This window comes from Heptranchias perlo, chromosome 37 (genome assembly GCF_035084215.1).
Source record: "Heptranchias perlo isolate sHepPer1 chromosome 37, sHepPer1.hap1, whole genome shotgun sequence".
NCBI lineage: Eukaryota > Metazoa > Chordata > Chondrichthyes > Hexanchiformes > Hexanchidae > Heptranchias > Heptranchias perlo.
In genome coordinates, this window is record NC_090361.1 from 10,846,579 (window position 1) to 10,859,659 (window position 13,081).

General features: G+C 48.4%; 1 protein-coding gene across 1 annotated transcript in view; it reads right to left on the bottom strand.

The window, feature by feature from the left end:
- Positions 1-3,820: 3,820 nt before the first annotated feature.
- Positions 3,821-13,081, bottom strand: part of LOC137304241 (adhesion G protein-coupled receptor E2-like) — a 39,737-nt gene continuing 30,476 nt past the window's right edge. The window contains 6 exon segments of the mRNA XM_067972796.1: positions 3,821-3,937; positions 7,121-7,289; positions 7,871-7,962; positions 10,210-10,276; positions 11,919-12,020; positions 12,022-12,152. Coding sequence (XP_067828897.1) covers positions 3,821-3,937; positions 7,121-7,289; positions 7,871-7,962; positions 10,210-10,276; positions 11,919-12,020; positions 12,022-12,152 — 678 coding nt within the window.

Below are 13,081 nucleotides of genomic sequence, written 5' to 3' on the forward strand. Positions count from 1 at the left end.
AATACAGCAAGGCAAAGTCTGTGATCAAAACCTACACTGCCGTCCATGATGGGTCAATTTGTAAAGGGAGGTTGCAGCTGAATAGAAGACCCCCAGTTTGGCTCCCATCTGTGCTGAGTTAGCCAATCGCAGTCAGGTGGCAGTAAGAATGCTAAAATTAGCCTCAGTATCCCTGTTCCAGTTTGAACAAAATGAGCAGGGTTCTCACTCCTGATCACTGTGACTCCTGTGTGTGTGCATGAGCGTATGTGTCTGGTGTGTGTGTGTGTGTGTGTGTGTGTGGTGTATGTGTATGTATGTGTCTGGAGGTATGTCTGGTGTGTATGTATGTGTCTGGTGTATGTATGTGCATGTGTGTATGTATATGTGCATGTGGGTGTGTACGTATGTGTGTATCATGTGTGTGTAAGCTTGGCTGGTGGTGAGAAGGGCCCTTCCCGTCAGATCCTTCATGTACTCCCGGACTCTCAGCGCCACCATGCGCTGTCCCAGAGGAGGCTGCGGTGGAGACGAGACCGTCACCCATCTCCTTCTGGAATGTGCCTTTGCAAAGAAGATCTGGAGAGAGATGCAGTGGTATCTGTCCAGGTTCATCCCGAGTAGTTCCGTAACACAGGATTCTGTGCTCTATGGGCTGTTCCCGGGGACGCACACCGAGACGGACATCAGCTGCTGCTGGAAGACCATCAACTCGGTGAAAGACGCCCTTTGGTCTGCCCGAAACTTGCTGGTCTTCCAGCGCAAGGAGCTGTCCTCGACCGAGTGTTGCAGACTGGCACATTCCAAGGTCCAGGACTATGTGCTGAGGGACGCACTGAGGATGGGTGCGGCCGCCGCAAAGGCTCTGTGGGGAAAGGCAACCGTTTAGAGCCTTCCCGCCATTGTATACCGAGGGGCTGCAATCAGGGAAAAACCCCCTCGGGCAGAATGTAAAATTTTAATTGATGTAATGTAACTGTAATGAATCTGTAATGAACCTGTAAAGAATCTGTAACGTACCTGTTATCAAAAATGTGTATTGAGTGTATTGCAATGAGGCACCCTCGAGTGTCTTGAACTGTAATTATGTCCAATGTGTTCATTGAACTGTACTTGATGTAACCTGCAAATTGTATAATCTGTATTGTGTACGTTTGGAATGTGATATGACAACTGTATTGTATGAACTGCTGCAAATTTTATGAATAAAGTATATTTTTTGGAAAAAAAAATCATGTGTGTGTATGTATGCGTATGTAAATGTGTGTACATTTGTGTGAGTATGTGTGCGTATGTATATGTGTACGTGTATGTATGAGTGTGTGTATGTATGTATGTATATGTGTGTGTACATATGTGTGAGTGTGTGTATGTATGTGTGTGTACATGTGTTGTGTTAGGACAAGGTAGGGTTCAGCTTTGATGCCCTCCACTGACAGCTAACACTTATTGTCTGGGCTCACAAGGAGCGCGTGGATGTATCCCAGCGAGGAGCCACTGTCTTCGGGAGACCAGGAGGGGAGAAAATTGGTGCAAAGAAGTCTACAGTATTGTAAATTCATCAAAAGTGAATAGAAGGGATGGCTGCGAGGAGGCCCTGCCATTTGGCCAATTCGGACTCAAGCTTTTCAGGACTAACCAGCTCAGCAAGTAATACAACGGGGCCTCAGCACAGCGAGCTGTGTTACAAAATGGTAGGACATGGGTCCCTCCCCCCACGCCCCCGCCATTCTCCAATTGCTCAGTTCCTGATCTTAGCCTTGACCTGGTGAAGGGACCTCCCCTTTAAGGAGGGGAGAAGAAAGGAAGGCATTGGTGGTGGTCCCAGAGTAAATCTCATGCACATCTCCCCGCACATGCTTCTCCCCCTATTTCCCGGTTCCCTCCATACCTGGCACGTACCGAGGCTGGTGTGGAACTGAACCACGCCGACCAACCAGGTTCTAGGTTCAGGCCCCAGTCTGTGCTGCGTTAGCTGCTCACAGCCTGGATAGCAGTAGGGGCACTACAATGGGCCTCATGGCCCCTAGCTGGGGAGGGGAGCCAGCATCCCCGCTCCTGATCACTATCCAGGGATCCCTGATGGAAAGTGTGCAAAAAATGGACGTCAGATGAGACCTTAATTGTGATGGCCCCCACAGTCAACTATCTCACAAACACCAACATGAGCAAAATAATGGAAGATAGCCAGGCAAAACTTTAAAAATTAGCAAAACAAAAATCTATTAGTATATTTATATCACACACACTCACTCACTCCCTCACTTATACACACGCACACACACACACACACACACACACACACTCACACAAACACACACACTCACTCATACACACACACATTCATTCACTCACTCACACACACACAAACACACATACACTCATTCATACACACTCATTCACTCACACATAAAGACAAACACACACAAATCAATGAGACAAATGGTGTCATCGAGTCTTGAACTCTCCAGCTGGAGATGAATTGTTAACGTGCTTTAGCCCAGACAAAAAAATAAGAAGATTGTTTATTAATTGTCCCTTTCTAATTCTAAGAAAACCAATACAGTCCTGAAATTCCTCGTGTCGCGATCCCATCAGTTATGCCAGGTCAGAGGGTGCCCTCCAGAGTCCGCAGGGTCAGCAGGAGGGCATCTCAGTAGTATGGGTCGATGGGCATAAGCACCACTTTGGGCGCATCACCAGTGCCCGCCTGCCCATCCATGCCTGTTGGAAACTCTGGCACCCACTTGGCCCTGGAGGGACCCCAGTACCCCGCCGTTGTTCCTAACTGCCTCCTGAGAAAGGGGGCTGATCTGCATTAATATTTAAAACTTCAGGGGTCCAGGCCACCAGCGGGGCCTAAGAACGCCACTGCTACACTGGGACCCCGACCAGGTCTAGGAGCAGGAAATCCGGGCTTAGGGAATCCCCTAAAGTGCACCAAAGTAGGAGAATTAAATCTCTGCCATACTGCTGAGGAGAGGAGCCAAGCCAAACAAATCAAGGGAAGAATTGAGTCGGGGAGGGTTAGTCAAATTCAGACTTAGGGAAATTCTCCTCCCCACCAACCCCCGCCCCGGCTCCACCCCTTTGGCCCTCAGGGTAAGAAACATGTAGAACCGATGGAGCCCCAGCACAACTGGCTCACCGCCGTTTTCCTGCGGGGTTCTGCTGGTCTCCAGCTGGGGTTAAGGCAGCAGATCGGCGGAATTTTGGCCCCAGCTCGACAGGATGTGATGGGATTTTGCCAGTCCTCTCTCTCTCTCTCTTTCCATCTTGGGTTCAATCCAGCCCCACCTAATGGGACAGAAAACCCTCCTCCCACTGCCAGCTCTGAGGGGTCGTGCATGAATCCAGTCCCTACTGAGAGGGGCCCACAGCCCAAACCTGCCCCTAATTTGGATCTGGATTGGCACAAACTGGGAAACGCACTGAGAGAAGCCACAATAAAGGCTGCCACGGAAGATTGAATGTCAAAGTTGTGCAGCTGTGGGAGTTATTGGGGCAGAATGGAGGGAGCTTTACTCTGCGTGTAAGCGGACGAAACTTGAGCTGGGAGTGCTCCTACTGACACTGGGTGCAATAAGTCAAAGTATTTAATTCCCCAGCACTGACACCCCTCAAAACTTCACCAACAGAAGGTGGAGAACCTTGATCTCATTGAGCAGAGGTCCCAGGTTCTCCTCCATCTTCATGTGTCCTGCCAATAGACACATCCTGAGGTCAATTAGAGGCACGGGAATTTGCATTAAACTGTGAGTGGCATCTGGAGTCTGGTGAACAGGCAGTGCATCCGGAGGTAAAGTGTTTTATAATACTAGAGATACAATATTATTGCATATCAATTGTCTTTCTGTGTAATATCTCTCACCTCGAGAGCACTGATCTGAATGTTTGAGGAGTTGGTGATTGAACTCTTCTGTGCCTTGGTAAACCATTTCCGACATTCATCCTTCACCTTAAAGGAAAATGAGTATAATTCAGACAATCGCTGTGTTCAAAACAACGTTTCAAATGCTGGAGGTGTGGTGCTGCAGAGTAAAGTAAGAACTTGCCTTTATATAGCGCCTTCTGTAATGGAAACTCTACAGTTTCACACACGTGGAAGCAGCACCTCAAGGCGTTTACTGCTCTTATGGGTCAGTCATGGCGCCATTACCTCCCATTAGTGCAGTGCACTAAAATAATGCTAGGGTTGGGAGTAGCATCACCTCAATCCCAAGAGGCTCTTATGGGCATTCAGCAACCAGACACCTCACGTACCTCTAGGCAAAGCACTAGATTGTATAGAAGAGGGTCTCTGTCATGGCCCCACTCGCAAACCTTAGCTTCCTGGGCCACTGACAAATGATGGAATGTGCATCTCTACCTGTACAACAACAACTTGCATTTACACAGCACCTTTAACAGGGTGAAAACATTCCCAAGGCTCAACACTCAGCATCAATACTCAACACCAACAACAGCCAATCTCCGGAAGCCATCCTACAACTCATCCGCTTCATCCTGGATCACAATGTCTTCACCTTCGATAACCAGTTCTTTACCCAAACACACGGAACAGCCATGGGGACCAAATTCGCACCCCAATACGCCAACATTTTCATGCACAAGTTCGAGCAGGACTTCTTCACTGCACAGGACCTCCAACCAACACTATACACCAGATACATCGACGACATTTTCTTTCTATGGACCCACGGCAAGGAATCACTAAAGAGACTACACGATAACATCAACAAGTTCCATCCCACCATCAAGCTCACCATGGACTACTCCTCAGAATCAGTTTCTTTCTTGGACACACGAATCTCCATCAAAGACGGGCACCTCAGCACCTCACTCTACCGCAAGCCCACGGACAACCTCACGATGCTCCACTTTTCCAGCTTCCACCCTAACCACGTCAAAGAGGCCATCCCCTATGGACAGGCCCTGCGAATACACAGGGTCTGCTCAGACGAGGAGGAACGCGATGGACACCTACAGACGCTGAAAGACGCCCTAGTAAGAACGGGATATGACGCTCGACTCATCGATCGACAGTTCCGACGGGCCACAGCAAAAAATCGCATAGACCTCCTCAGGAGACTAACACGGGACGCAACCAACAGAGTACCCTTTGTCGTCCAGTACTTCCCCGGAGCGGAGAAACTACGCCATGTTCTCCGCAGCCTTCAACATGTCATCAATGAGGACAAACACCTCGCTATGGCCATCCCCACACCTCCACTACTCGCCTTTAAACAGCCACCCAACCTCAAACAGACCATCGTTCGCAGCAAATTACCTAGCTTTCAAGAGAACAGCGTCCACGACGCCACACAACCCTGCCACGGTAACCTCTGCAAGACATGCCAGATCATCGACACAGATACCACCATCACACGAGAGGACACCACCCACCAGGTGCATGGTTCATACTCCTGTGACTCGGCCAACGTTGTCTACCTCATACGTTGCAGGAAAGGATGCCCCAGAGCATGGTACATTGGCGAGACCATGCAGACGCTGCGACAACGGATGAACGGACACCGCGCAACAATCGCCAAACAGGAGGGTTCCCTCCCAGTCGGGGAACACTTCAGCAGTCATGGACATTCATCCACCGACCTTCGGGTAAGCGTTCTCCAAGGCGGCCTTCGAGACACACGACAACGCAAAATCGTCGAGCAGAAATTGATAGCCAAGTTCCGCACCCATGAGGACGGCCTCAACCGGGATCTTGGGTTCATGTCACGCTACACGTTACCCCACCAGCGAACAAATGTTATCTGTTTTTAATATAATGGGTCATTTGCTGGCTCTCTCTGCCTTCCAGATGTTTCTGCCTCTCTCTGTTTCTTTTCTCTGTTTTTTTTCCCTGTTTGTTTTTTTGTTGAATGTGTATTCGGGGGTTCTGCAGGTGACACCTCTCTGTCTGAACACGGTGATTGCCTTGGCAACGGGCAGTTGCAGGGGCAGTCTGTAAACACCATGTATTGTTCTATATGTATAAATGCGTAGGCTTCAAGGAGCTCCTGAAACATTTACCTGAGGAAGGAGGAAGTCTCCGAAAGCTTGTGAATTTAAAATAAAATTGCTGGACCATAACTTGGTGTTGTAAAATTGTTTACAATGAACAGTTTTGACAGAGTAAATAAGGAGAAACTGTTTCCAATGGCACAAGGGTCGGTAACCAGAGGACACAGATTTAAGGTGATCGGCGAAAGAGCCAGAGGCAACATGAGGAAACATTTTTTTACGCAGCCTGGAATGATCTGGAATGCGCTGCCTGAAAGGGTGGTGGAAGCAGATTCAATAGTAACTTTCAAACGGGAATTAGATAAATACCTGAATGGAAAATATTTACAGTGATATGGGGAAAGAGATGGGGAGTGGGTCTAATTGGATAGTTCTACCAAAGAGCCGGCACAGGCACGATGGGCCGAATGACCTCCTCCTGTGTTGTACCTACTATGATACTATGATACTATGAGTTGAGGTACAGATCAGCCATGATCTAATTGAATGGCGGAACAGGCTCAAGGGGCTGAATGGCCTCCTGCTATTCCTATGTCCCTATAATAAAAGGAGATATGAGCAGGATTAGCATTGTGTACAAATATACATTAATAATTTGCGTCCTGTGTGAATTTAAAACTTACGCAAGGTAGGGTTAACATGGCGGCCCATCTCCGGTTTGTCTAACTTTTGGGAGATGCCCTCTATCCTTGACCAGGCTTCTTAATGTGTTAAGTAAGCCAGGAAGGCATGGTTTAGGAGATGAGAACAACACGTTTCTGTGGATCATGCATCCTGGAAGTGTATCTACAATAGGAAACGTTCAGCCATTGACTCCAGTAACATCAAAGGCAAATGAGAGACTTGAGCCTCTGGCATATGGGACCCAGGGGATTGCAACATGAGACAGCAGGGAAATCAAGAATGGCCCGGTTTCCTTGCAGTGAGAATACTGAAAGAGGGAACAGCTCATTAAAAGATACCCTAAATGATCTGGTGCCAGATGTCTATTTTGTCGCGAAGCCAATCTCTGGCCCACGCTCACCGCGATTGGTAAATTTAGCCTTTGATGCTTTACAAATGTATCAGAAGTTGGAAAAGCTCATGTGTTCTCTACCTGTCGTGAAGCTGGCCTTACCTGGCGATTGAAAACACAATAAACAATGAAAATAAACAGGCCCTGGAGAGTGTTGATGACAGTGAATATGTAGGAGAAAAACATGGTGCTCCCACTGACGTTAAATATCCCAAAGGTCCAAGTGAATCCCAGAACAAACATCTGTGCAGCTGCCTTAAGTGTCAAGGTTCTGTCCAAAAGAAGAAAAAAGCATTTATGTTAGTGTACCCCATGGTAATAAAAAAAACTTGCACCTTTCACAACCTCAGGATGTCCCAAAGCGCTTTACAGCCAATCAAGTACTTTTGAAGTGTAGTCACTGTTGTAATGTAGGAAATGCAGCAGCCACAGCAAGATCCCACAAACAGCAAAGTGATAATGACCAGATCATCTGTTTTAGTGGTGTTGGTTGAGGGATAAACATTGGCCGGGATACCGAGGAGAATTCCCCTGCTCTTCTTCAAAGTAGTGCCATGGGATGTTTTACGACCACTTGAGAGGGCATACAGGGCCTCGGTTTAACGTCTCATCCGAAAGACGGCACCTCCGGCAGAGCAGCACTTCCTCAGTACTGTGCTCAAATGTCAGCCTAGATAATGTTCTCAAGCGCCTGGAGTGAGTCTTGAACCCACAACCTTCTGACTGAGAGTCTGACTGCAGTTGTGCATCATTCAGCCATCAACGTGAACGTGCAATCGAACCTCACCAAGCACTCTAGGGGAAGCCGCTGCTTCTGGACTAAAAATGAACAGCGCTGTGATTTGAAAGTACCTGGTGTCTTTGATCTTCGACACGTCCGAGTTGTGTGCAGAGAAGTGTTGCCTCAGTAAGCAGAGTGTCCAGACAAACAGCACCATGTTCACCTGGAGAAGGAGCGGAAACAAAGAGCTCGACTGAACGAAGGCAGACAGACACCTTCTAAACTAACGGCACGCAGCACACTTAATTCTCGTTGTCTCACACTCTCGTTGTTTATCTTCCATTCTTTCTGTCTCCTTCTCTCTCTGTATTCCTCTCGCACTTTCTCTTCTCTGTTCTATAGCTTTGTCCACAACTCTTTTTCGCTCTCTTCCTTTGCTTAACATTCTTCTCATCTCTCTTTCTTCCCCATCTCTCCTTCTTCCCCACCTCTCTTTCTTTCCCCTGTAAGTCTCTCACTCTCTCTCTGTATGCCTCTCACACACTTTGGGCCTGAAAATCCACGGTCCTTCCGGTGCACTCTCACCGTAACTTCGGAAGATCTGGATTTTCCGCCGGGATCCAGATATTCAGGCTCCCGGCCTAGTGTTGAAGTATCGGCGGTGGCCTGGTGGGAGTAGAGGCTCTGCCTGCCCCAAATATGGCTATCGATGGAGGAGGGGGCTGGGGCTGGGGGCAGGAACTGCCTACATCAGGAGGTCCTGTGACCTCAGCCCTCAAAGAGACCTGGTGTAGGATAGATGCAGGTGTGCCTGGTGAAACCCAAGTGAAGGGGATCCGATGTAGGTTGAAACCATGCAAACTAGCCAACCCAAGTGGGGGCCTAGGCTGGGATTGGGGTCATCTTATCTGTGTAAAGGTGCTCATAGCATCTAAGCAGTGCTAGCCTCCAGAAGGGTCTGCTCAGGGACTGCATTATCAGGTCCATAGAATTCTGTTGCTAACCCACCCACAGATTGGAGATGGGATACAGATTTAACATGATAACACTGACAAAAGAGAAAGGCAGCACATAAACCGACAATTCGCAGCATTAACTTGTAGCAACTTAATTATAACAACTGTCAATCCCCCTTTAAGAAAAGGACTCAATATGGCTGAATGGGCCTACCAGTCAGTGCCCGTTTTACCTGGGTGCTGAGTGACTGGAGTGCTGTTCAGGATACATTGAGGGGCTTCATTTCCATACTTTGTGGGGTCTTAATGCACCAAGCACAAGCCAGTTGCTCTGGCCCTGAGGTGAAAGCCAGTTTCTCAGGCCCTCAGGTTAAAACCAGTTTCTCAGGCACTCAGGTGAAAGCCAGTTTCTCAGGCCCTCAGGTTAAAGCCATTTTCTCAGGCCCTCAGGTTAAAGGCAGTTTCTCAGGCCCTGAGCTTAAAGGCAATTTCTCAGGCCCTGAGCTTAAAGGCAGTTTCTCAGGCCCTCAGGTTAAAACCAGTTTCTCAGGCACTCAGGTGAAAGCCAGTTTCTCAGGCCCTCAGGTTAAAGCCATTTTCTCAGGCCCTCAGGTTAAAGTCAGTTTCTCAGGCCCTGAGCTTAAAGCCAGTTTCTCAGGCACTCAGGTTAAAGGCAGTTTCTCAGGCCCTCAGGTTAAAGCCAGTTTCTCAGGCCCTGAGCTTAAAGGCAGTTTCTCAGGCCCCGAGCTTAAAGCCAGTTGCTCAGGTGTAAGATGGCACAGGATGCAAAAGAGGCGCCCAGCACACCTGAGGGCCGAGTGCCCGTCGGCCGATTGGCCTTTTCCCTTTGCACGAAGGCTGTGCTACTTCAAACAGTTATCCGGTAAATTTTACCAGTTAACCTTTGCAGTACGGAATCGGAGCTGGCAGAAGGGCAGGTTGGACAATCAGATAGGGAGGTCAGAAAATTGGGAGGGGCTCCATAACGTCGAGTGAGGCCCTGCACTTGGAGCCTTCACTCCTGGCCATTTACAACCGAGATGAGGAAAAATTTCTTCACTCAGAGAGTTGTGAATATTTGGAATTCTCTACCCCAGAGGGCTGTGGATGCTCAGTCACTGAGTATATTCAAGACTGAGATCGATGCATATTTGGACAATAAGTCAATCAAGGGATATGGGGATCGGGTGGGAAAGTGGAGTTGAGGTGGAAGATCAGACATGAACTTCACACAAAGGGTCGTGGAAATCTGAAACTCTCCCCCAAAAAGCTTTTGAGGCTGGGGGTCAATTGAAAATTTCAAAACTGAGATTGATAGAATTTTATTAGGCAAGGGTATTCAGTGATATGGAACCAAGGCGGGTAGACAAAATTAAGATGCAGATCAACCATGATCTGATTGAAAGGCGGAGCAGGCTCAAGGGGCTGTATGGCCTACTCCTGCTCCTATTTCTTATGTTCTAACTCAGTGAATATGGAGCATAAAGAGAAAACAATCGAACTGAGAAACTCACCACGATCGCACAACAGACTGGCCCCAGGAAACTCCAGTGAAATCCCGACTCTAGGTTCAGCCAGCAGCTGTGAGGACCAAAGAATTAATTACTGAGTGTCAGTCGGCCATTTATAAAGAAAGAATGAAAGTCTTGCATTTATATAACGCCTTTCACGACCTTGGGACATCCCAAAGCTCTTCACAGCCAAAAAAGTACTTTTGAAGTGTGGGAAATGCAGCAGCCAATTTGCGCACAAGGTCCCACAAACAAAAAATTTATAATGATCAGATAATCTGTTTTAATGATGTTGGTTGAGGGATAAATGTTGGCCAGGACACCAGGCTCTTTATCGAAGTAGTGCCATGGGATCATTTGCGTCCACCTAAGAGGGCAGGTGGGGCCTTGGTTTAACGTCTCATCCGAAAGAGGGCACCTCCCAGTGCTGCACTGGGAATGTCAGCTTAGATTATGTGCTCAGGTCTCCGGAGGCGGGGGGGGGCTTGAACCCATGACCTTCTGACTCAGAGGCTGCCCACTGAACCACGGCTGACACCTAAAGGGTGTCCAAAGTGGGCATCGTGGACGGCACAATCCTGGTCCTAACCCGACTTTTACACACACACGCTGGAGGCCGATCTTGACTTTGTGCGAGGGTGTAAAACGTGCCGTAGCGAGTCGGCAACCCGTTTCACATCTCTCATTGAAGCCAACGGAAATAAAAACCGGGGAGAGATGTGAAACGGGCTGCCGACTCGTTATGACAGGTTTTACACCATTGCACAAAGTCAAGATCTGCCCCGTTCACCTTTCAGCAAGATTGTTGCACAGTGAGCAGCTGTAGGGATGTAGGTGGCAGGAACTCTCTCCCCCAAAAAACTGTCAATAGAAAACTTCAAGACTGAAATCGATAGATTTTTGTTGAATAAGGGTATTAAAAGGATATAGAACCAAGGCAGGTAAATGGAATTGAGGTGCAGGTCCACCATGATCTATTTGAATGGCGGAACAGCCTCGAGGGGCTGAATGGCCTCCTCCTGTTCCTATGACTATCTCCTCAATGGCCTACGACAATAAGGCCAATTGCAGCTTCCCTACCGTTGCCTCAGCTGAGATCCGCTGACTCAGGAACAATCAGCAGTAGGACAAGCCCTTCCTGATCCATGTGGCACGGGGATCCCTCACCAACCGAGCCGCTGGATAACCCTCAGTCTGTGAGTTCTGACAGAGACTGCAGCACATTTACTAGAATGGTAGCAGGGATGAGGGACTTCAGTTATGTGGGGGAGACTGGAGAAGCTGGGATTGTTCTCCTTAGAGCAGAGAAGGTTAAGGGGGGATTTGATAGAGGTGCTGCAAAATTATCAACAGATTTGATAGAGTAAATAAGGAGAATCTGTTTCCACTGGCAGAAGGGTCGGTAACCAGAGGACACAGATTTAAGATAATCGGCAAAAGAACCGAAGGGGAGACAAGGAGACCTTTTTTTCAATGCATCTGCAATGCACTGCCTGAAAGGGTGGTGGAAGCAGGTTCAATAATAACCTTCAAAAGGGAATTGGATATAAGCTTGAAAAGGAGAGATTTTCAAGGCTATGGGGAAAGAGCAGGGGAGTGGGACTAATTGGATAGCTCTTCCAAAGAGCCGGCACAGGCACGATGGGCCGAATGGCCTCCTTCTGTGCTGTTTCTATGATTCTATGACTTTGACTAGATTTAAAATTTCTCACTATTTTTCAGACCCATAGCCACTGGGACGTGACGCTGCCGATATAATTCCTATCAGTGCAGAAACAGCGTAGCCGGAAGGGTACAGGTATCTCCACACGATGGTGCGTGTGAGTAAACTTGGCAACTGTGAGGTGTCTGCACATAATGAAAAGCTGCAAGGCACCCAGGAACATCCAGGCGAAGACCGTTAGAAAGAAGTAATGTAAACATCCTGCAACCAGGGCACAGACAGTCTGGACAAAATATCAGGGCAATGGTTAGTCCTAGGTGAACAAAAACACGGAGCAGGCAGACACACACATGCAGACACACAGAGACAGACAGAAACAAACAGACAGAAACACACAGACAGACACATAGAGACAGATAGAAACACACAGACAGACATACAGAGACAGGCAGAAACACACAGGCAGACACACAGAGACAGGCAGAGACATTCAGACAGACACACAGAGTCAGACAGAAACATTCAGACAGACACACAGAGTCAGACAGAAACATACAGACAGACACACAGACGTAGCCAGAGACAGACAGACAGACATACAGAGACAGGCAGAAACACACAGGCAGACACACAGAGACAGGCAGAGACACGCAAACAGACACACAGAGTCAGACAGAGACACGCAGACAGACACACAGAGTCAGACAGAAACATACAGACAGACACACAGACGTAGCCAGAGACAGACAGACAGACATACAGAGACAGGCAGAAGCACACAGGCAGACACACAGAGACAGGCAGAGACACACAGACAGACACACAGACGTAGCCAGAGACAGACAGACGGACACACAGAGACAGGCAAAGACACACAGACAGATACACTGAGACAGACGGAAATACACACACACACACACAGACACACCCCTACTCAGGCAGAGATACATAAACAGACACACAGAGACAGGCAAAGGCAGACACACAGAAACAAGCAGAGACGCACAAACAGGCACAGGCAGAGATAGACACCCAGACACAGCCAGAGACACACAGATAAACACACAGAGACAGGCAGCGATGCACAGACAGACGCAGAACTCCTTTAAATGCCCGGCTGCCTCTTCTGGCACTGCAGCACCGCCGGGATCTTGTGGTCGGGCAATAGTGGACTCCCTCTTGGCGACGAGAATCCCATCAGGAGCCCACCAT